Source organism: Thermobia domestica, chromosome 6, assembly GCF_964235325.1.
Source record: "Thermobia domestica chromosome 6, izTheDome1.hap1.1, whole genome shotgun sequence".
Lineage (NCBI taxonomy): Eukaryota > Metazoa > Arthropoda > Insecta > Zygentoma > Lepismatidae > Thermobia > Thermobia domestica.
This window is the reverse complement of record NC_137459.1, coordinates 136,013,642-136,038,711: the sequence shown is the minus strand read 5'-3', so window position 1 is coordinate 136,038,711 and position 25,070 is coordinate 136,013,642. Positions and strand designations below refer to the sequence as shown.

The 25,070-nt window shown below is 33.9% G+C and overlaps 1 protein-coding gene across 13 annotated transcripts in view; it reads left to right on the top strand.

Moving 5' to 3' along the window:
- The window catches only part of LOC145688238 (prestin-like), a 342,947-nt gene that overhangs the window by 252,159 nt on the left and 65,718 nt on the right, over positions 1-25,070 (top strand). For all 13 annotated transcript variants that reach the window (XM_081762165.1, XM_081762155.1, XM_081762157.1 and 10 more), the window contains 3 exons: positions 19,940-20,050; positions 23,402-23,577; positions 24,172-24,336. In XM_081762165.1, the coding sequence (XP_081618291.1) occupies positions 19,940-20,050; positions 23,402-23,577; positions 24,172-24,336 (452 nt within the window). The remainder of the gene's footprint in view (positions 1-19,939; positions 20,051-23,401; positions 23,578-24,171; positions 24,337-25,070) is intronic.

The following is a 25,070-nucleotide window of genomic DNA, read 5'->3' as shown; positions in this document are numbered from 1 at the left end:
TATTACTGTATGTGTGTGTGTGTGATATGATTAAATAAAGAATGAATTGAAATGTAAAAAAAATATCTTCACCCCTGTTTTCGTCCGCTACTGGAATAATTTCGGTTTTCATGAACTATTAGTGAGTATTTTAGCTGGTCGAATGCTTCTCCATAAGTACCTATAGATGCGCATGCGCTACAAGTGGAGGAGGAAGAGTTCCACGACTATATAGTGTAAGTTTACGCTGAAGACCTGTTATTACTTATCGTCGTGACTCCAGGACGTTCAGATCACTGCTGGAAACTTTCCATTTTGTGCTTTCTTATTCACTGTAAGTATTTAAGTGAATCTCGTTAAATAGGTTTGCTACTAAACATGCCTAAGATGCGTGTAATATGTAATGGATGCAACAGAAAATATTTAAAGAGAACTCCAGGTAAAAAAAAAAAAAAAAAAAAAAAAAAAAAAAAATTAGGAATGCTAATGAAGCAGAGACTTATGCTGCTGTACTTGGAAGGCAAGTGGAGGTCAACGACTTTTTATGTAATAAATGTCGACTTTTCTATATATATATATATATATATATATATATAAAGGATCCTTCAGAAAGTGAATTTGATCCTTCTCAGTCATTATCTGATGGATCCTTATTCGAAGTAAGCCTCAAAGTAAATACAAATGAGGAGTACGTTGAAGTTCCGATACAAAGAACTGTCGCTACTCATAAATATTGTTGTTTATGTTTCTCTACGAACAATATCACTATAGTTCCTGACGATGCACGAATGCAATGTTACATCAAAAAACATATCTTCATCCCAGTTGGGAATAGATGTTGTAGAACCCATCTCATTAAGAATCGGTTTTACGAGGAGGATTTAAACAACGTAAAAGTGCATTCTCATACTTCTAAGTGTCTCAGAATTGACAAAGAGAATGGAAACCTTTTCCTTGAAATGTGATTCCACATTGTATGATACAATTGGCGGCTTTAGTCTTCCAGAACAGCAAATTCAAGTATTCACGGGGCTATCTTGGGACAATCTTATGGAACTGCGAGACATGATGGTTTCCATGCGAAATAGGGAGTCGCGGTCTATAACTCAAGCTCTCGTTGTGTTTCTTTTCAAACTACGAACTGGAAATTCCAACAAGATGTTAGCTTCCATATTAGGTATAGAACATGAACAGATGATTTCCGATTACTGTGCTAGTGTGGTTACATCTTTTGAAAATGATATCATACCAACTCGTTTTGGTATTAAGAGTGTTAACAGAGACGACCTATTTGAATAACCACACAACGGAAATCACAAAAAAAGTCGTTCAACTCCTTATTTTTAATTTGTGATGGTACCTATGCACGACACCAAAAGAAGTACAAATAATCAATACAAAATAAAATCTTTCTCTGGCCAGAAAAAAGTTCATCTTTGCAAGCCTTTTACGATTTGTACTACTGATGAATACGTAGTAGATATGCTCGGACCTTATCCTGCCAATGAAAATGATGCAAAAATTCTGGAATCACTCATCCAAGACAAAACTGGTTTGTATGCATTACTAGAAAAAGGAGATAAGTTTGTACTCGATCGGGGTTTCCGAGATGTGAAAACCTATCTCGAAGAAAAGAACTTCGAAGTATTGATGCCTACTTTGAAAGAGAAGCGCAAGTAATTAACTACTCAAAAATCTAACCAATCTCGTTTTGTGACCAAAATTCGGTTGGCGGTTGAATCTGTTCACGGCATGCTGAAACACAAGTATACTCTGTTAGATCACAAACTAGACAACAAACTGGTACCCAAAGTTGGAGTTTATTTCAGAATCGCATCATTTTTAAATAATTCATAATGCAAGAGACTACAATCGGATGTGGAATACACAGATGACATTTTGCAAAGAATGCACAGTTAAAACGGCATGGAAAATGTTCTAGCTAGTGAAGCAGAAGAGAAAGGTTTGATCCGGCGAAATGTCCCTTTCAACACTATCACTTCCAACGAACTTCTTGATTTTCCAGAATAGAATAGAATAGAATAGAATACTTTATTAGTCATTAGACAACATAGTTGCAATAGACTTCGCCCAGAATAGTATTTAAATTGTAAAAATTATTGAAATGTAACAAAAAAAGAAACTATGGCTATTACTAATTGACAGTTAATAACTAATTGAAACTATTACTAACAGTTATAACACAATTAGCATACTTCATATTTACATATAGACTTCATAATTACTTCATAGAAGTATTACTACATATATACTTCATAGAATGAATATACTTCATATTTACATTGTTGGCACTACCACATATCAATAAACAAAAAGCCCATTATTACCATTATTAGGGTTAAGCCTTCTATTGAATTACATCTTTCAAATTTGGGTGAAGATCCGTAGTAGCAATAGCAATGGTAACAGTAGCGATAGTAGTAGTAGATTAGGTAATGGCAGGTTTAGTTGATTACTGTTACCATGTTTGAATCCTTTAAGGAGGTATGTCGTCTACGGAACTTTACCCTCAAATTTTTACCAGCTATTTACATTTTATTGATTACAAATGCATTCCTCAAATTCCGTAATACTATATATACAATACTCTATTAATATATTACTAATGTGTTTAACAAACTGCTTGTTTTCCAAATTACGTATAGAAATTACCGAAAAGGACTTGGAGATTCTCTTTACTGGGTCATATCAACTTTCCCAAGCCGTATCCTATTTAGCAAAAATGCTAGATAAAGATGGAAACGTTGTTTTCGAATATGCGAAGGTTGAACCAAATGTGCTCAAATTTAAAGTACCATCTCGACACATTTCTCGAATATCATATAGACGCTTCATCAGATACAAACCTAACGTTATCGGAATTTCTGGCATAATACACTATGCATGTGAATACGCTAATGGCAGAAGAACTGTTGGCTGCTGTTCTCACGTTGCTGCTATTGTGTATTATTTATCACATGCGAGATACTTATCGAAAACCATTCGACCAGCTGAAATACTCAGTAAAATGTTCATGAAAACCAAAATTGTTCCAGTAGTGGACGAAAACAGTGATGAGGATTAATTTCTTTTAATTTATTCTATATTTGATCATATTAAACACACACATACAGTAATACCATCCAAATAAACTAAACACATAAATACCTATTAACAACAGGCATATTATTAACCCACTGTTACAAACAAGAACAATTACTAAACAAAGATCTATATATATCACAGAACATTGATTATGTGCAAAATTAACACAAAATGCGGGAATGTATAATTTCAGTTGATGGACAGCAGTGGCGTAGACAAGGGAGGTGCGAACAGGGTCGAGAACCCCCTTCATTCTCAGAGATCAATTACCATTAAGACAAAAAAATACTTGTTGTTATAAGATTCCAATGTTATAACAACTTCATCCTCCCATTCAAAGGTATTGGTTATCCTAGTGGCGTACAGTGTGTATCATACGTATACCACATACGTAGATGCTGACCTACTTACATTTGCCTTTTTTTCACTATGAGGTACACTTGCAAACAAAATGAAAACAATATATGTTGTTAGGGACCCTCTCAAGACAAAACTGGCAAAAAATTATGGGTGTCCCAGTTAGTCTTCCACTATTTTTTTTTTATTTTTTTGAAAATTTCAAATATTTTTTTTATTTCAATTTTCAACCCCCAAAAATTTCAAAACAATATTTTACGACTTTTCTCTTGTTGAGAACACCTAACATATTTTTTTCATGCAAATCGGTTGAGCCGTTCAGGAGAAAAAAAAATCAATTTTCCTTCCCCCTCCTAAGACCCCTCCAAAAGCGCTTGGGGTCTGAATTTTTTTGAAAATGTGTTTCTCATAAATGCTAATCGATACTTTAAATTTGGTGCAGATATACTTGAGGGCAGTTTTCGCATGCTTATTCCGCTAGGTTCTTTCTTCATAATCTATCTGTCGTCTGTTTATATGGTTCTGAATCACATGTTCTTACATATAGCTTTGGGTGTAATGTTTTTAAATACATGGGAATCACACCTGTTTTGAACCGAAAATATGCATACTTTAACAATTGGCTATAGAGAAAATACATTGTTATTTTTAATGTATTAGCTAAAATCCTTAATGAAATTAAATAATATGTTATAATTGGTTGTATTTGATGGGAATTTTTTATTTACACACACACACACACACACACACACACACACACATATATATATATATATATATATATATATATATATATATATATATATATATATATATATATATATATATATACATATATGTATATATAGATATAGATAGATAGATAGATAGGGTGGCCCATTTTAATCTTTCCACGGAAATATCTCGAAAACGGCTTAACATAAATGAACTGAACAAAAACTAAAATAGGAAATGCCATGGGACACATCGAATAGCGTTGTCACTTTAGCTCCCAGGGCCGCCCTTCATGGGAGCCCAGGGTCCAACTTTAAAATTTTAAATAGAAACATGGGGCGAGTGATACCTCGTTCGATAGATCTTTACCATTTAAAAAGCGTTGTGGCATAAGATTTTGCATATCGGTCACAATTTTCAAAATAGCCGCCAAGACATGGTGCCTGTATCAGATAAAACTTTCAGTCCCACTAATATAAAAACAGTTGAATATAAATGAACCGAACAAAAACTCAAATAGTAAATGCCACAGGGTACATCGAATGGTGTTGTCGCAGTGACCCCCAGGACCGCTCTTCATGAGGGCCCAAGGCCCGACTTCAACATTTTAAATGGAAGCATGAGGCGAGTGATACTTCGTTCGATAGATCTTTAAAAACTAAAGAACACTGTGGCAAAAGATTGTTCATATGCGTCACCATTTTCAAAATAACCACCAAGACATGGTACCTGCATCAGATAAAATGTCTTTTCGATTAGAGTTTCTGACGAACGTTTTTATGTACAAAATATTAGTGCATTGTTATTTTTTAAAATTCAAACAACACTGTTTAAATTATTTTCATTCCTTAACAGTAAATATTTCAGATGGATAAACGTTTGAGGGTTTTGCTTGGAGCTCAGTTTTCGTGCGTAAAGTGCAGGAACGAGAATTAACGTGACATAACTTCATTTAATGACGTGCAGTTGTCTAATGCACAGATCGCGGATTAGTGGTCAAAGGTGTGGAAAGTCAATGGCCGTAGCAGTACAGAAGGTATCATCTCGATATTCATTTAGTGGAATAGAAAGACAAGGACGATCTCAGCTATAATGTGTGGAGTATGATGCATGTCCATTTTCAATCTAACACAATACCATCTGCGAGGGAAATTTAGAAGATAGAATATGAGGTTCACTGAGAGTTTGTCGACAGTTACATTCCGATCAACTTTCAGCGGTAATTTCAGTTGCGATCCTTAGTAATGAAACGGTACATTCTAATGCAGATGTCTCCCAAACATCTTGCACGCATTGAGTTAAAATCTCAGGGGCGAAGGAGGCGAGCAAAATGTTTGCAAATTCTAAACAAGAAAAGTGTTATTATAACCTTTGCTTCGGATTTCAGTCGTTTCTTTTTCCCATCAAATGACTTTGTGATACAAATGAGTGTTACCGTTCAAACCGAATTTCAACTTATTTTTATTCACCACAGTACCAGTCAATTGTACACACAAATGTTTCAGACAAACTATACCTATTGCAAGTAAAAGTGGGGTTCTCAGATTGTTCCATTCGTTCCCGCTTCACATACGGACGGAGGTCGAGGAGATAATTTTCTAAGAGTAAGATTTCTTCCTTTGCATTATGTCACTTTTACTTTAATCATGTTTTTCTCTGTTGCATCATTCTCGAGCCGTGGAATGACAAATACCCTCTGTGATTTCCTATACGAGTTTTATTCTTTTCATTTATCTCCAACCATTTTCATATTAGTGGTACAGGACGTTTCATCTGATACAGGCACACTATCTTGGTGGCCATTTTGAAAGCGGTGACTGATATGCAAAATCTTTTGGGACAACGCTTTTTAATTTGTAAAGACCTATCGAACGATTTATCACTCGCCCCGTGTTTTCATTTAAAATTTTAAAGTTGGGCCCTGGGCTCCCATGAAGGGCGGACCTTGGGAGCCAGAGCAACAATGGTATTCGATGTGCCCCATGGCATTTCCTATTTTAGTTTTTGATCAGTACATTTATGTTAAGCCGTTTTGGAGATATTTCTGTGGATAGATTAAAATGGGCCACCCTATATTATATATATTATACAGTGTTCGATGGGGAAAAAAAGCAGAGGCGGTATGTTTTATTACGATTTTGACTCGACATACCGGCTGTCTAAATGTTGAAATGCAGTGAGGGTATGTTGCCTAAAAAATTGCATATCTATTTACACAATGACTGAAAACCATTGGAGACCTTCTCCGTAGTAATGCGGAGGGAGGGAGATATGGAGAGACTTTGTTCCCATCCAACAACTTTATGAAAAAATATCCCCTTATGTTGTATTATAGAGCATTATACACGAAAATGCTCAAAAACTGAATGAGAATATTAACAATTTCCTGCGGGAAAACTCCCGGTCCCCCACTCGACTGTGGTGTATTTGAAACACTCGGAAGATCCGCACCCACAGCAGACAACTTCAAAATCCGTCCATGCTCAAAATATGGCATTTGTATGCATCAAGACAGGAAGACACGCACACATACACAACAAAGGAACAATTTAATATGACGCATCAAACTATAAACTAGGTGAACTTCTTTGAAGACATCACATTTTAAAAAACAAAAGGTAGGAAAAATGTCGTTATTGTCAACTTAGGAATTACTTCTACATATATATATTTTAACGTGCAAAGCTACTCGTCACTTACTGGTCCTGTATATAGAAATTGATTTATTAAAGGTATTTAGCATCTACTTTCCAGTGACGGTATGTTTCAATCACTGAAAAAACAGACGGTATGCTTTCATCACTGAAAAATCAGAGGCGGTATGGCATACCGCCACATACCGTCTCACTTCGACCACTGTATATATAAACTCGATCGTTCAATATCGTGAACCAAGAATTAAGAGTATTTTGTGCAAAATGAAAAAAAAAGTGTTCTGGAAACATATTTTCAAGAAATTACTGAATCGGATACCTTTTGATCAATTTATTTTGATTTAAATAGTCTTCCTAGGAAAGGTTATTTATGTTGATAACAAGATGCCTTTCATTTAGAAAAAAATCAAGAAATCAAAGAACGTTGACAGAAATCAATACTTTAGCTTTGAGGTGACGAATGTTTCACCCAAACAGAAAACAAGTCCAATGAGTGAATCCGATTTGAACCGAACAGAATTGAATACGAAATGTAAATTTAAAGCTGTTTAGAGATTTCGAAACATTTAGTAAAAGTGAAATGTCAGGAAGGGGTAAAGTATTGTAATTGTAAACAATTAAAATATTTTTCACCTGATCTACACAGAAAACTGTAATTATTGAAGTAACTTTATGTATTGTCATAATATTTCATTCAGTTTCCTGACTGACATTGCATTGGTTCTGAGGAATCAGCAATTGCGTCATGTTTTGAACGAAAAGAAGTTTATCTGTTTCCCCTATTCCGTTTGTAACAATTTGTAATTAGAAAAAGAAAGTATCTGACAACTGGTTCAACTGTTATTTACAGATTCATTTACAGAATCAATTATCGGTTGTCACAAACTTTTTTAAACTTTTTTTTTTTTTTTTTTTTAGCTCAGAGATATTCTCAACCTCTCAAAGTTGGTCACTACATGAATGATAATGCTCTTAGTTGTAAACATGAATTATCACGAACCGCACGGAATCAATAAAAAATATATTTTCGCAGAAAGCTGTATTGGTCCAGATGTGTGCATCCGCCCAGACCTTTATTTTACAGTTTCCCATCTATTCAACAGAGTAAATACTTGATCAGTTTGATATGCAAATTTTGTCATCTGATGCGACAATTAAAATAAAAACGAGTTTTACTCTTCACTCTGGAGTCTGATAATGCATCAATACTACTTTCACTTTAATTTTCCTTTTTTAGATTAAATCATATATAATTCCAAACGACACGCATAAAGCAATCACGCAAATTACAAGTAGCATAGACACAAATTTTCTTATACTTCCGAATATTTTCAGCTACAATTTGCTTCAAATTATACATAAGGTGTCTTAGAGAAAATGCTTACATTGCATGGAGAAAGATTTTTACAAGCGTAAAACAAGTTTTAATATTGCAGCAAGTCACATTTCCTTGTTGTCATTGTGTTCAGAGCAATCCGAAACTCTCGTGTGTGGCTTTGCAGAGAGGAGAGAATCCAAGAAACCTACCTGTGTAGCTCGAAAATTAACCTCACTATCACATTAGTACTGCCAAATGTAGGCCTGCCGTATTTAAACACCTTTCAAATTGAAGAAAGTTAATTTTTAATTATCGCGCTCTAACATTATCCTAGTGAAAAAGAGTAAAAATGAACATAAAGTGTTAAGTAAAAAACGAATTCAGACCAAAGCATACACTATTTAATAAATAATATTGTTACAGTCTCGGCAAAGTATCTTTGCCTTCATCAGACACATTATGTCAAATATAATTAGATCAGATATGTGACTAATGAAGGCAAAGACACATTGCCAAAACTGTAACAATATTATTTATTAAAGAGTGTATGCTTTGGTCTGAATTAGTTTTTAACTTTATACAAGAAATTCCAAAGATAGAATGAGTGGTGTTCAGATAAAGTATTAATAAGAGTAGTAAACGTTTGGACAAATTTCGAAATGTAGAAAATAAACAGTTTTAATAATACAATAACATGATTATCCGAGCTAATGTGGACCTAACTATATCACCCCTACCGTTATATATTTGGCGCCCGTACTAACTGGAACATTTAGCAAAACTGTAAAGGTGATGCTAATTGTATCCTTCGTTAGGAATAATTGTAGTCCCTTTTCAATGTTATATAATTTTGTTGTTTCGGTATTTGCAAATTAATCATCATGTCAGTAGACAAATAATACCAGTTTTGTACGAAATGCGAAAAATATGGAGTATCTAATAGTAGAAAGTCAATTCACTTATCGAAAAGAAGCATTTACGTTGTCTGAAATCAAAAATGAGCTAACTGTGGAAAGGAAACTTGTAAAATTCAAAAAAGAGCCAAGCAAGAAATTGCAAAAATATTTTAGAAAGAAACATAGAATACAGAGCAGAAATTGATGATAAAATTGTTGCAAAAATGTCTGAAATACGTAAATCTGATCATTATCAAGAAATCAAAGATGAGTATGTTTTCGAAAAAGAATTTGTTACCCTGTTAGAAATTAAATGCAGATTAGGTGTACATTACGAAAATTCAGATATTGTAGAATAGCGAAAGAAAGGTTACCTGAAAAAATATATAAACGACATTTAAAGTATCATAATGTTCTAGTAACGAGGATTCCAGTGATGACCGGAAGATAAATTGTCAAATCGTACCACCAAAACGGGTTAAATTTGTAGATTCACCTGATGTAATATTTGCGTACGCTTCCGCAAAAACTAGTAATGTTGAAGGTACTCAAAATCATTATGGTTATAGAAGCAAAATGGCACTGCTTAGAGTTAAAATTTGTTAAAAGTAATCTTGAATGGATTAAACCTGAGTTCGAAATCCTTTATGGGTTAATTCTCCAGTAGCCCAAAATACGTATGTAAATACAGTAGAAAATGAATGTATTGATCGCTGTACAATTTCTTAATTTGTTAGTCCCCAGCCATCAGCTGTTATCGTTAGTCAGGCTAGAATTCAAGTTCTTGACAGTAAATTTGAACAAGTTGAGGAAATATCTGACTGCAGATTAAATGTAGAAATAGAAAAAGAAATAACTTCTGCTGTTAGTTACGTTAAGGTTGAGTTAGATAAGACCAAGGAATTTGTTGTGTCTCCTTTAAATGCTACTGTTGTAGTTAGGAGTAGCGCAGAAAAAGAAAAAAAATTGGAAAAAGTAACCCAGCTGTTGAAAAAAAAGTTAGTTGCCCGACCGCTGTGCTAGCCACGCCCACTGTAGAAACATATGTTAATCAACTACCAGCTGTTCTTACAACTGATTTTTTTGTGAAGGAACGAGGAACATTGTTCGGTGCAGAGCGTGCCACACTACGACGATGTTTACTGAAGTAGTAATATGTTATTTAAAAAAGAAGGCAGGAATAAGACTTTCACATACTTTTGTAGTGTACTATGTTTGTTAAAGCAAAATTGCTTCCCTTGCACCCATAGGTGGAGCAAGGAATTGTCTGCTGGGGGGGAAGGCAGTCGGGGTCAGACCTTTGGTCGGTCTCGGCGGTTTTGGTAGGTGGCCATCTTATGTGGCATTTTTATATTTTGTCAAAAAGTTGGGGGGGGGGGGCAATGCCCCCCATAACTCCGCCCATGCTCGCACCTTGTTAACCAATAAATTAGAATGTGTCCCCTTTCACGAAACGTGTTTGTTTTCCGTGGATGTAACTATTGTTGAGATAAGTCATGGACGGCATAATTCTTTACTCTGTGAGTTTAAAAAAAAAAAAAGAAAAAAGAAAGAAAGAAAGAAAGAAAGAAATGCAAGTTAAACAAATAGGACGCGTCACTTTCTAAGAAGTCATCTGCACACAAATTATGAATTTTAAAGATAGTGAAAACGGCTTTATGGTAGTAACAGTAATTATGTAATATGGCAAGACAAGATAAAAACCTATCAAGAAAATTTCAGTAGGTTAGAAAATGTTGTTGGTCAAACTGTAAAGAAATATAATAACTTGCAAGTTTTTTGTAGTAAAAAGCACTGGCACTATAGAAAGAAAATACGTAAAGTCAGACGAAAATTTAAGAGGGTTAAACATATGCTGTATTGTTTCCACAAGTTTTCAAAGTATGTTCATAAATTTTCTTTTAAACATAAATGTTGTAGTCAAAGCAATGTGCCAACAAGTAATCGTGAATGTAAAGCTGTTTTGTCGCACAGTGACATTCGACGTTCTCCATATCCTTTCGAAAAAAGTGATAATATTTTCAAACTTAATGACAGTGATAATTCAGCAGTTCATAAATACTGACCACGCATCACATATAGTTAACAAAAATCACAGACCTTTTCAGAAAGAATGTGATAATTTGGTGAGCAAACCACATGCGTCTAAGCGATTTGAAAATGGAAATAATAGCAAAATTAAACGTCGGTCATAAATTTCTAGTGGTATGTCATCAGCTGATTATGATGCAATAAGAAAGCTCAAGCACACAGGTAAATGGAAAAATCTAATGAAACAAAAAGAACAATCTAGTGTTCATCCAAACGCCGAAAAGATCACGTATAGAGAAATATCACGAAAAAGAAAAAAGTCGCAAGTCAAGCAATAATAAATTAGTTAATTTGCAGTGTAACATAGTCACCACAAATATTGAAAAAAACAAATTTGTGTGTTAAGCTACAGCTTTTCTAAAGCAAAGAAAATTGGTGGACACCACATAATAGCTTATAAAATCGTGTTAATTTTTATTGGCAAATGAAGCCTTTCAAAAATGTTATAAAAAGACCTCGAGTAGGTATAGGGTAAACAAAAACCTTGCTATAGCCAAGAATGTTATAAAATAGAGGATCTGCCCATACGTATCTTCATCATATGAACTCAATGAAGCCAAAACACATCGTCTAAACCGATACGTCTGATTGGCTACTCTCGCTTCCGCCATGATTGTTGGCTCGAAACATTGCGATCTTAGTGGCGCGCAGTGGGCAGAGTAGGTGTGGCGAAGCTGTGACGTATGGCTTCACGATTTTGTTGTAAGGGCAGATCCTCTATTTTATAATATCCTTGGCTATAGCCGTATTGCTTGTTTCGTAAAAAATAGACGTTTGTAATATTTCTGAAACATAGAAGCTTATAATTTTGTAAATATTTCCAACATATTTATATATAATTTTGAGAAAATATATGTAAATTTTAAATATTATTAGGATTTTCAGTCGATAGAACATACATAGAAATTTAGTAGCATTTATTATCTCATATTACTTTCAAAATATACTATGTGCAAAAAATAACTATATTGAATAAGGTTATAAGAAAAGTGAAATAAAGTTAAAATATTTAGAGAAAAGGTAGCTTGAGTTAATTTGGTAAATCCAAATATATTTTCTGTTTTGTAAAACTACTATGCGCGCAATGCAACAGATAGGAGAAGTAACGAGTTACATGCTTATTATTTAAGTTTTTAAATATTTGTTGAAAACAAAGTTATAGCTTATGCCAAAGAATGGTGGCAACACCCACCTCAAAAAAATATGTGGGTCTCCTGTTTCTTTCCGTATTAACTTGCTTCTCTTAGCCTTGTTGTCACAAATGCATGTGGGTAGGGACGCCGATTTCAAAGTAAAAATATTGGGGTTAGGGATTCTTCAAATTTTTATGCAGGCTGCACAACATAAAATATGTTATGAGCTTGACGACCTCACGTTATGCCTAGTTATATTTCATCTTAGGAAAATGAAGTATTATTTCATAAACAGGAAAATATCTTTAAATATTTTGTGTAATGTATTTAAAAACTTTAAATGGTGTATTTTATGAATAATATGTTGTGTACCTTATTTGTATCATTATTAATGAGATACTTGAAATCTTAGAAAATATTTTATGCAGTTTTGCCAAATATGTACTACAAAGTTATATAAAGCCAGTACATGTAAGTTAAAATAAAATGCACTACTTTAGTAATTTATTACAGTAGTTAATTAGTATACTTATAAGCAAAATTTATCTTTGTGTATGGTAGTAAAACAATGTCAGTAATTAGTTATTTATATAGTTAAACATAATATCTTGAAGAGAGAAAAGTAATAACTTTGTTTATATTTTTGAAATTTTGGCACTTAAGTGTTTTCTAAAAACAACAATAATAAAATATATTAATAAACTTTAACAATTATGGCCCAACCGTAATCCGAAATTCGTTTCGTATGTCTCACGTGTCCGTATCCGTACTTCCGAATAGACTTTAATAATTTATCGTCACATTCCTTTCATCATATAAAGACTTCGTAAATCTTAACCCTTTGAAGACCAATGGAAGAAACTTTGTGAAAATAGTGAAGTGAACTGTAAAAACAAAAGTGTCCAGGGTTCTGTTTCTTTTTCAATATTTTACAAACAAACGTTTCTGCGGGTGTCATTATGACATTATTGGCAATGCCATAACAAACCAGTGCAAGATTTTTAACTTCCTAAATAAACCTCGTATAGAAAATTTCTAAGAATTCTCTCTGGAATCGTACATATATATGTGTTTGTGTGTGTGCTAGTGGTTGCAATAAAAATCGCCCTGAACTCCTTATATGACGGAAAATAAAGAAAATTTCTTTGCAGTGCATTACAATGAATAGAATCAGTGTTAATTATAGCTCTTGCATTAGTGGGTTCTGTTGCGAGTAAAACCAGGATTTTCCCTTTGGAGTAGAAGCACAAAGAGGCTGGCAGAAGAAGCAAGTTAGTCTGACTTTAATACGAAGATGAGAAACAACGTACAACCAAGTGTCTGTAAATTAGTACATTTATATTGCTAGTGCAATATACTAGCAGCGCAACAAACTGCAAGTGTACTATGTAGTTTCTGTAAATCTACATTTTTATCTACAATATATACATCGTGGAAAATGTATTATTTTAAAATTAGAAAAATGTAAATCGGTGCATGACAGAAGCTCCCAGAAAAACCATCTTCGAAAGCTAATTGTATGTCTATCTAAGAAGAATTTCAGCCTAACACAAGTGGAAATTCAAAGACAATTCAGTCTTCTGCAGTTAAACATTTTCCTGGGAACCACCAAGGAATCCTTTCTCCAACCAAAAGAATGTGAATGATCAGTGAAAATGATACAACAGTAGCGAATAAAGCAGTAAGCTCCAATTGGTAGCCCGCGACTTCCGCTATTTTAGTGCGAAATATTGGGCCAAGTGTAAAATATTTTATTATATTTAACTGGTTAAATCCAAGTGCCAACGTGCAATCCGATGTGTGATCAAAATGTAGTGGAAGTGTAGTAAATTTTAAGTATCGTTAATTAAAGTCACAATATCAACATTTTACGTATTCTTTCTAAGTAATGTTAGCGTATTAATCGTAATGGTCTAAATCCATATTTTAAGGTCTAAAAGAATTTAATTTGTTTTTCATTTTCAGCATGATTAAATTAATGCCTATACAGCACAACAATATTCACATTATTGAACTGTATCGGTACTAGAGAGACAATTAAAATCTGCCTTCGGCATCGATTTCCCAAATGTTCTGACGCGAACTCTGTGTTCCGAACCGTATTGTTCAGTGATTATATAGTTAGCCTTGTTGGTATTTCCGAACCAACACAAGGACTAAACAAGAAAACGGGATATAACAAGTGACTTTCATTAGGTTGGAACCCAGGACTGATTTATTTGACTGCCTTGGCGAATAGGGACAGTAATGGGTCGAACCCGTACGGTTATATATTTGTCTCCCTAACGAACAAGGACAACCAGGAACCGAACCTAGAACAGTTAAATATTTGTCATCCCAACCAGGGACATACAGGAATTGAATATAATGAGGTACAATATAATAACGATGTTCATAACAGCATGTTCATTCGTTCTAATGTGAGTTAAAAAGTAAAACAATAAAGCACAGAAAAAATATCACGGAATAGTATTTTGAAGTTTCGAAGATTAACAGCAGTACACATGGTCGCGGAGTTGTTCCATTAGTACGTGCGAGAGCGTGAAGGTTTATAAGGGAGAAATGCTAGAGGAGGAATTATTAGATTTTGCAAATATGGCAGCGAGAGCAGTTTGACATTCGTGCGTGTTAGAGCTTTATGCTAGTGATCCGGGGGGCCGAGCGTTCGAACCTTCTCGATTTCTTTTGAATTTTCTTCCTATTTTTGTTAATTTATACCAATCGCCGCGTCATCTCGGCTTCTGCTTGTACACTAACACGCGAGCCGTTCGCTCAGATATTTTTTTTTTTTTTTTTTTTTAAGACAATTTCAGTTAACCCGGAATTTGGTTAGTCGGTGCTCAAATAATCGTAGCTCTAGTTCTACTGTACATTTGAAAGATATATGTAATGTTATTATATAGAGAAGTTCTATCGCATCCCAGGTGCTAGATACACAGCCTTAATACTGTATGTATGTTCACATATAATTCCCTAACACGTAGACCGATTAAAATCGAAGAATATTTGTTCACATGTTTCGTAGGCCCATTTTTTTCGTAAGTCTACCTAAACCACTGAGGTAACGAAAAACTGAAAAATAAATAAATAAATAAATAAACTTTAAAGAAAAATAACCGACTTCAAGAACACACTAAAAGCCAGAAAATAAAACCTTTTGAAAAAATATTAATCGACTTATAAAGAGCATTAAAAGCAGAAAATAATAATAAAAAAATTTTAAAAAGCCAAAAATAATTTTAAAAAGAATGCTAAGAAAACCTAAAATAATTATGATAAAAAGCACTTAAATGCAGAAAATTTACGTTACTATTATCTGTAAAATTTTTGAGGTCTGTACTTAAGTCAAATAAATTAATGATCCATAACATTACCATTGAAACTAATTTTATATTAGACATATATTTGTTTCGCTTCGACATAAAAAATGTTTATAGATAATAGTAATGAATTATTTTCTGCTTTTAAGTGCTTTTTTTATTGTTTCTGCTTTTCAACGCTCTTTCATTATTACTTTTTGCTTTCTGAATTTTTTTTTTGAAGTATGTTAATATTGTTTTGCTGCAAAGGAAGTTTTTCTTCAGCATAAAGTCCTGATTATTTCTCTTTTAATGTAAAAATAATGTCACTATTATTGCTGTCACCCCAAATTATCCCGTATTTTAATAACATGTGCTAGATAGCGTAATATAAGACCTTAAGATGTTTCTAGACTCATTTATTTATTTTATTTATTTTTCGTTATAGTTCTTATTGCATAGGAGAGGCAACTTAGTGTAGAAAGAAGTTTATATAAAAGTATATGCGAGTGTTTTGTTCAAGTGAGACTGAGATTACAGTCAATCGTTAATTCTACAGATGAACCGTATTTTAAATATTTTGTCGTTTGTCATTAATGAAGGGATCAGAGGTAATCGAAATGTTCCTGGTGTGAGAAAATCAATGGCATATGACTTATTAACATTTAATATAAGATTATCATTTCTCAGCCAGATTGACAATACTTCTAACGCTTATTTACTGATTTACGTTATCAAAGTTTTCGTTTTCTCCGCATGTAAACAAAACCTGCTGAAATACAAAATACTTTCTACACTGTAAATTTTGTATTTCATAATGTTTTGTTCGCATGAGATTGATGGATTTCCAAGTAAAGAAAACGAAATTTTATAACGACGATCTCCTACAAGCAAAACTTTCATCCCTGCACTTCAATAGCGTTAGGGCTGGAACATTTGCTGACAAATTTTCAACCCTACAAATCTTTCCTGGCATTTCGGTAGACTGACTGTATACTGTAGCTTATAGTATTACCAGTCACTTTAAACGAGTCTGTGTCTTTCTTTAAATCAGCTAAGCAATTGATGGCTATGGACGAAACAAAAGAGGAAAACTAGATGTATGTTAAGGGAGTTCAAATTGATTTGGTGCAGTAGAAGTTTGGAAAGGCATAGAAAAAACGTAAAATCCCCCTTGACACGTTTGTAGAAATTTCCTGATTTCTGCGTTCAGTTAGTTTAAATAACGTTACCATTTCTCAAGAGCAAGGCTTTTTCCTACGAGTACACAAGGGTACGTAGTACCGATTTTTTTTCTATTTTTTTAATGTTCTATCTCTAGCCTTTTTTTTTTTTTTTTTTTTTTTTTTTTTTTTGCACACACGAAATTAATTTTTCAATTTAAATCAATTTGAAAATGAACAATAGTATATTATGTGCGTTTAAAATTTAACAGATCAATAAATAGAAGGACTTAATCGTTTGTTTCCACTTATTTAGATTTTGACGCTAACCATTGCCACCAATCAGAACGCGTAGAATAACATATTCATGTGAGTACTAGCAGCGCTATAAAGCAGTACTGAGTAAGAGTGTGATGAGAGGATCATTATGCCTTTCTCAATGTAAAATAGTGAATACTTTTCTGAAAGAATCTTATGTAATGAGTATTTACACTAATGACACGAAAAAAGAATGTAATTTAAATCGAAACAGACAAACTAAGTGTTCATTGTATCGTCTTTAGAGCTAAGGATGAGTTTTAAGTAATAGTTGTATGTGATATTTTAGAAACAACTTTCAGTGTCTATTTGTCCGCTCTTTATTTTGTATTTTTCCATATTTATTTTCGACTCCCAACTTTGAATAAGGACTGGCTACTTTAATGAAGATTATAATATAAATCTACTAGAAGCCAGCATTTCCGAAATACGGTACATTATTTCGAACGCTTATATGCATATGCAAATATATACTAACAGCAGCTAAGTTCGGAGTGGTTTTGGGTTTCTGTTATCCTCCGCCATCATCCCAGTTCCAGTATTCTGCTGGATCTGGTGTATACAAGAGCCCTTCAACAACTCTTTCATTCCACCATTCTTTATCCTGGAGCCTTTTCCATCTTATTATCATACTTTCCACATCCATTCGTGCCTCATTCTGGCATCTGTTTCTTTGTCTTCCTTTTATAGCCATGTTCATGTTATTTTCGTGTGTAGAAACTTCTTACGTAAGTGTTCTTCTTACGTTCTTTCTACATGTCCATACCAACATACATACTCTAGCTTTTTTACTGCTTTGCAGTCACACTTTACATTGAATGTATTTCGATTATTTAATTTTTTATCTCTCTAATTTTTAAGCAAAATGATTCATTTCTTAAACGTTGTGGGAAGGGCAAATTTGGTTAGAAATTCATGTGTAAGTTTTCTTTTTCTTTTTCTGAGAACATTAAATTTAATACTTTGTCAAGAAAATGCCTTATTTTTTTTTTTCTTTTTACTTTGACGCTAAGGGAGATTATTCTTTGATTATTCTCGGACGCTAAGGGAGGCTGTAATGATGATAACGAATGAAAATGGTGGAATGAAGAAAGTAAGACCGAACGAGAAAACCCCACGGTATTTGCCTATCATAAAGCTTACTTGGTGCGAGCTGGGATTGAACTAGGGACCTCATGCACCAGAGGTGAGCGCTCTACCATAGAGTCGTCATGGCCCCTAAAAGAATTGTATTCTGAATTAATAAAAGACACTTTGGGTAAGCAAGAATGTTCCTCCATTCACACACACAATTTAGTTTTTCTAAGTGCAACTACGTGAAAATACATCTGTATTGTTCTAAATTATTTTAAATTGAAACTTTGCCAATAAAGTACAATAATGGTTTAGAACGAAAGATACAATTTTGTTTTTCTTCTCTTTTCTTTTTATTTTCTTTTAAGAGTTTATGATCCTTCTTGTACGTATAATTAAGTTCTACTTTAATGAAATACTAAAATCAAACTCTACTTTGTGCACTCTACTTATTAATTTACTCGTATACGTTTCAACGGCTACATGCCACCTTCATCGGCACGTAACTATTAAGGAATATTTACATTAATTCTTGGATTCACATGCTGTGCACCTACATCTCCTGGCAAGCTATAGACGCCATTACGGGAACATTGGACCGTGTTTACGTTTGTGAGTAGTTAAAATTCCTCCGCCGATTGAGAATCCCGTCGACTGAAGTACACGCTGAGATTCGTTTTTTTACTGCCAAAGGCGTGAAAACGGATGAAATTCATCGCCAGATTAGTGAAGTGTATGGAGAAATATTATGATATGGAAATGGGTTAGAGCCTTTAAAGATGGCTGTAGGAATGTTCATGAAGTGGGTGACCTTCTGTATCATCACTGAAGAAACTTGACGAAGACGTGAAAGAGAATATACGCTTTGCGATTTCTTCGTTATCTGTTAAGTGATTGCCACATGTTCCTGCATTTGAAGATGGTCTGGGGGTCAGTGCCACAACAACGATGATGAAGTTAAAACAGCCATGTTGCAATGGTTGTCAAATCAGGCGGCAGACTTCTATGAGGATAGTATTCAAAAACTTGTTGTACGATACGATAAGTATCTTAATATTGTAATGATGTACACGTGCTCCCAACACCACGTGCTGACTGTAAACAATTGCAGACGACAACCACGAAGACGACGATATCGTCAACAATCCTCAAGTTACGAAGATTAATAAAGTCAGCCGACATTTCAGGATAAAAGAAGCCACAGCACCGCAGAAGGCACCAATCTTCACCGATTGATCGTCACCTCCACTCTCTTGGACGCCTGGTCCTCGCAGTATCCTTACCACTCTCTAGGACAATCGGTCTCTGAGAGGTTGTTTGCTTGGATGCCTGGTCCTCGGAAAAATCTCGCCACTCTCTAAGACGCCTGATCTTTGAGTTTTATCCCCCACTCTAGGACGTTCGGTCTCTAAGAGATATCTACATACACTTCTTGAGCACAAGAGTCTTGAATCCTGTGACCTTAGGACACTTGGTTTCTGGGTTCCTATAATCTCACCAACAAATCACCAAATATCTAAGAACAACTTAGTAGTTTTTACTGTACATAGGAGGAATTGTATAATAAAAGGTAAATGGGAAAGTCCAAAATTCCTGTGTACCATTTTTAAGCTCTACCCTAAAGAAGAATTTACAATATAGGTGGAAACTATGCAGAAAAGTAGATTAAGGTGCAGGCTTTCATGTAGCAGTAAAATTGTTACTAAAATATACTTGTTTTGTTTATTTTTTAAAATCAAAACTGTACTTACTTTAAAAAAAGCCTCATATAATAAAATATCATGTACACATTTGTAATAAACTAAAATGATAAATAAAATAAAATATCTTAATTTCAGGATTGGCATATGCAACATTGGCAGGAGTCTCTCCCATAGTTGGTTTATACATGGCTTTCGTTCCGTGCATTATTTATTGTTTTCTAGGAACTTCAAGACATAACGCAATAGGTAAATATGTAAGATCTTTAATTTATTTTTTCTTACTACGTATTAATTTTAATTTAGAATTAAAAACAACGAGTGTAAAACTGTAATTTTGTGTAGATTGAAGTGGTATAAAATAAAATAGAAAGTCCTATAAAGCAGGCGAGATTCAGCCAGTAAAGTTCCACCCCAATACTTGTATTTCAAAGATAATTATGTAGATACAAAATTAGAAGGAAAAAATATACTGATTTTTTTTTTTTTTTTTTAAATCACAAATGAAGGAATACAAAGAAATGTTGTAGATGACCAAATGCAGAGCTACAAATAAAGAAATGATGTATTTGAATGTGCAGATGGTTATTAAATTAATGGAAACTGCTGTAGTTTGCAACGCATAAGATATGTGAAGCTGTAAGACTGAGGATGCTTCTGACCTTTGTTAGTGGTGCTAGGTGATTATCTGATGTACGTCAAGCGGAATAAAACGAAGTGGGCGGACCGTGGTAATGCAAATTAAGAGATATTTCTGAGTTTGAAACAGTACAAATTATGGATGTGCAGTTAGTTGTAGAAGATATATGTAAGATTGCCAGACTCAGGTGTCTTACGAGTCCGGTGTCCAAGATAATGGTGGTTTACAGAATTCATGACGAAACAAGAGATCCCTAGTGGCCATGTAGTTAGTCTACGCGTCTTTGGCATGGGAGGCTCGGGTGCGATTCCAGGTAGAAACTCATATGGTTCGGATCCCACGTTAAGCTGTAGATCCACGTCTCATATAGCCTCCTTGCTGAAAGAGACCCTGAAACTCCATTCCAACCAACCAATCCTAGCAGAACAACATTGATGAACAGTATTAATGAACGGAAGAGAAGATTCAGTGAGTGAGATCGCCTAGCATTCAAAACTTCCGTCACCAAGATCCGTAGAGCAAATGCAGTAAAAGTGACTGCGGAACTTAGTCAGCACTTAGAACAGTCTATCACAACAAATCTCAGTTCGACACGATTCGCACGATCTGATCATTCGTGATCAGTTTGCAATTTTGAAATCACTGCTCATCACTTACAATGATTTATCGCGAAGAAAATGATGCTGATAACATGCAAAACCTATCTACCTATAATTGGAAACGCCTGATATGGTCCAATGTGTCCTTTTTCATCCTATTGCCAACAGCAGGTCGTGTTTATATATGGGGAACACCCATAAAAGCTTATGCTTCGAACTATCTTTTCCCTAATGTAAAATATGCCGACGGAAATTTGATGCTATGGGCCAAAATTTCCATATAATTTCGGGAGTTTTGTAATTACGCTCACAGGATCCACCCCGATGTTATTTTCCTACTAATAATATAACTTTCCAAGATGATAATATATCAATGAAATTAATACCACTGACTTGTTACATGCATACATATGTATACATAAATGATCACAATTTCAAACCTTACATCACCTCCAATCCTGATAAATCACGGTGGCGCATAGCTTCCATACACTGCAATAACAGCGTCTATATATCATGGCATTGCTAGTTTAGTGGGTAGTAGATTGATATTTTAGACCGTATATATAAATTATTTTAATTCCGTTTTATTAATCACTCAATTGTATTATTTGAGAAACATTTCCTATGTCGAAAACAAAGTTCTTGAAGCTAGTTTATCAGTTGACAACAAAATAGAATCATTTCTTAGCAATATAATTGAAACTAAATGTAGACTTACGAGAGTTTTATTCATGAATGGAGGTAGATAATGTTCAACTGAGCCAATTCTATGATTTTCTTCTTACATATGTATTGTCATACCCTGATTTGGGTATTGTAAAATTAAATGAATGGCAGAAATATCTTGACAATCTGGATAACCAACCCCTAAGAAAACCATTCTACTTTATTATTATTATTATTATTATTATTATTATTATTATTATTATTATTATTATTATTATTATTATTATTAATTAATTAATTAAATAAATAAACAATTTATTTATTTATTTATTTATTATAATTCATGACTTGACTGTTGCTATCGTAATTTAAATAATTGCATGATGCTGCTGTATCCTTTATTTTGATTTTCGATTTTCATTTGATCTCTTTCTTTTAAAATAAAATAAAACTTCGGAAACCATAGTATTTCATAGACCTACTGAGATCGTCAAGATCTACCAAGATTGTAAATGTCAAGTGGAAGCGTTGGTTCCCGAGTTATTGGTTATCAAATTTGGAGTTTGTACTTAATCCAAATTAAAAGAAAAAAGAAATAAAAAAGCTATTTACACTTGAAAGAAAGAATCCTTTTCAACTTCACCAGATTTGTCATGGTGATAGAGTTTGATGAGCTTAGTACACATATATAATTTTATGGTGTGGAAATCTTTGACATTCATTTTATTGACCATCGAAGGAGGCATTTAAACTTATTTTTTGGAAGTCCAAATCCCAAATTTGATGTACAATCGTTTGGGAACCAAAACTTTGCACACCATAATATTTCAAATGACTATTGCCAAGATCTACCACCATTTCAAATTCGGTCAAGTGGAGACCTTTGGTTTCCTAGTAATAGGCCATCACAGTTTTGGCTTGGAATTAACAAACCTGCTAAATGTAAGTAAATAATATGTACTTATAATAGAGGTTTGCTGAAAATTAATGATGATGAATTCTTTCTGCTATAAAATGTGAAATGTAATAATTTTAATACAAAGTAAATATAGATTGAATAGGTAGTTACGACTTACATAGTGCACTGCACAATTACTACTTTATATTTTGAAGCAAATGAAGATACACAACAATATAAATACGGCCGTTGAACTGGTGGCAATTCAAACCCCGATCTGTTGCATGAATGAGAGTTGTTTTAAAATAACCTATTGAGTTATCAGCAATATAGACAACATCTTTGTGTTTTGGTACTTTATTTGTCCAGCCCCTACAGATTAGTCATCTGGTAATTTGAAGAAGCAATATGGGAGGGAGAGATGAAGTACCAAACCATAGAAGCAATTCAAGCGAGAGATCTGAATTCGACTTTAGTCCAGAGTCCGCTTTCTTCCTGTGTTATTACATAATATTTGTTTTCTGGAGAAATTTTTGGCATTTTCCAGGGTAGTCTCAATAAAGTGAAATTGTAACATTTGCTGGAAAACCATAAGTAGAAATAAGTAAAGTGAACTTTTATTAGGACATGAGGAAACAAAATACATAGATATTGTATCAACCACGAATCCTTATTGGTATGTTACGTGCAATATTATACTTGAAATTACTACAAGAATTATGGAAAATACAATTGCTGGAAATATAATTCCACTTTTCATCACAGATTCTAATTTGAAGAATGTTTCTTTTCAGGCTCTTTTGCTGTTGTATGCATCATGGTGGGAAAAGTTGTATCTCAACACAGTAAACCTTCAGATTCTATAAAATCTGACCCTACAAGCACTCCAGATCCGGATTATCAATCTCTTGCAAAATATAGTGCTATTGAAGTGGCAACTGTTGTGTCATTTGCTGTGGGATGTGGACAAGTAAGTAGTTTGTTATAACATTTCAAGTTGCTAAATGCCTATCAAGTAGATCATTGTAGCTTCTCAATAGTATTAGTTATAGAGCAATGGTATAACACATCGCACAAGTATGCATTCTTTATTTTACTATTCAGTAAATCAATATGCACTATGTATTCGTCAAAATGATGTATGCTTACACACAAAATAAGAAAGATTATTTTGGCATATATATATAATATCGTGTGTATATATTTCATTGCATCTTTAATACGATAATGGTAAACTCTCAGTGACTCCTAAAGGACAGTATTTGCTTATTCTTAAAATTGTGAAACAGATTAGTTGTCTCCGGTAGTATTCAACACACGCATATATATGTTACGGACTCACCAAACTAACGTAACTAACATAACATTGTATTTTGTACAAGAACTTTCTATGTAACCAACACCAAGAAAAACTTTGAATGATTTAATCGCTCAAAGGGGAGAGAAAAGGAGACAGAGAAACTTTCTGTTCTTGTTCAACGAAAAAGGATTACTACCGATGTGATTTAAGTTCTGTTCAAAACTATGCTGCTTTCACAGAAGTATTTGGTTCACGAAATTTCAGGTTTTGATGTTCATTTGTCGCCTTGGAGTAGCAAGTTCATTGCTCTCAGATACGCTTGTGAGTGGGTTTACTACAGGAGCAGCCCTTCATGTTTTTACATCCCAAGTAAAAGAAATTTTGGGACTACAAATTCCTCGCTACAATGGACCTTTCCGACTCATTTATGTGAGTATTTTCTATCTTTTATTTATTTCACATTGCTATAAGGACAGTTCAACAATTGTATATAAAGTTATGTTCTTGTTATTAGCTTCTGAAGAAAAAGCTCTGTTTATAAATGTGGACAATGCTTATTCCTATGATATGCCAGTAGATCTATTAGGCTGAACTATTAGGATATATCCTGGCTCGTAGTACAGACCTTAGTGAATGAATATGTATATTGTTTTAACCATAGAGCAGGGGTAAAAGTGAGAGGAACGCACGAAGACGCCGCCCTCCTACCTCGAAAAAAACATGTACGGGTCCCCCCAGTTCCTAAGAAATTACCATGGGCAAAGATAGGCAAGGGAACGGTGTGACGTCATGCCGCTACCTACCGTCCCCCTACCTTTTCAGATCCACTTTTACCCCTGCCATAGAGGCTCAGTTGTTGAGCAATTGTAATACAAAATCGGCAGCACAAAATCCACATGGTTCAAAGTAAATTTAAAATTGTGGTGTGATATAAAAAAGCGAGTTTTCTGTTTCAGATCTATCAATGTTTTAATTTGATATGCAAATAACTCTTTTATACTAACTACCAATTGATACTCTAGTTCTAAGATTATTCGTACTAATAATCTCTATAGTTATGTATCCGTTGTATTGTACTGTTCAATGAAGTACAAAAATCTTTACGTAGTCATTAAAATTAATGGTCTACTCAATTAAATACTACCATATTGATACTCAATTGT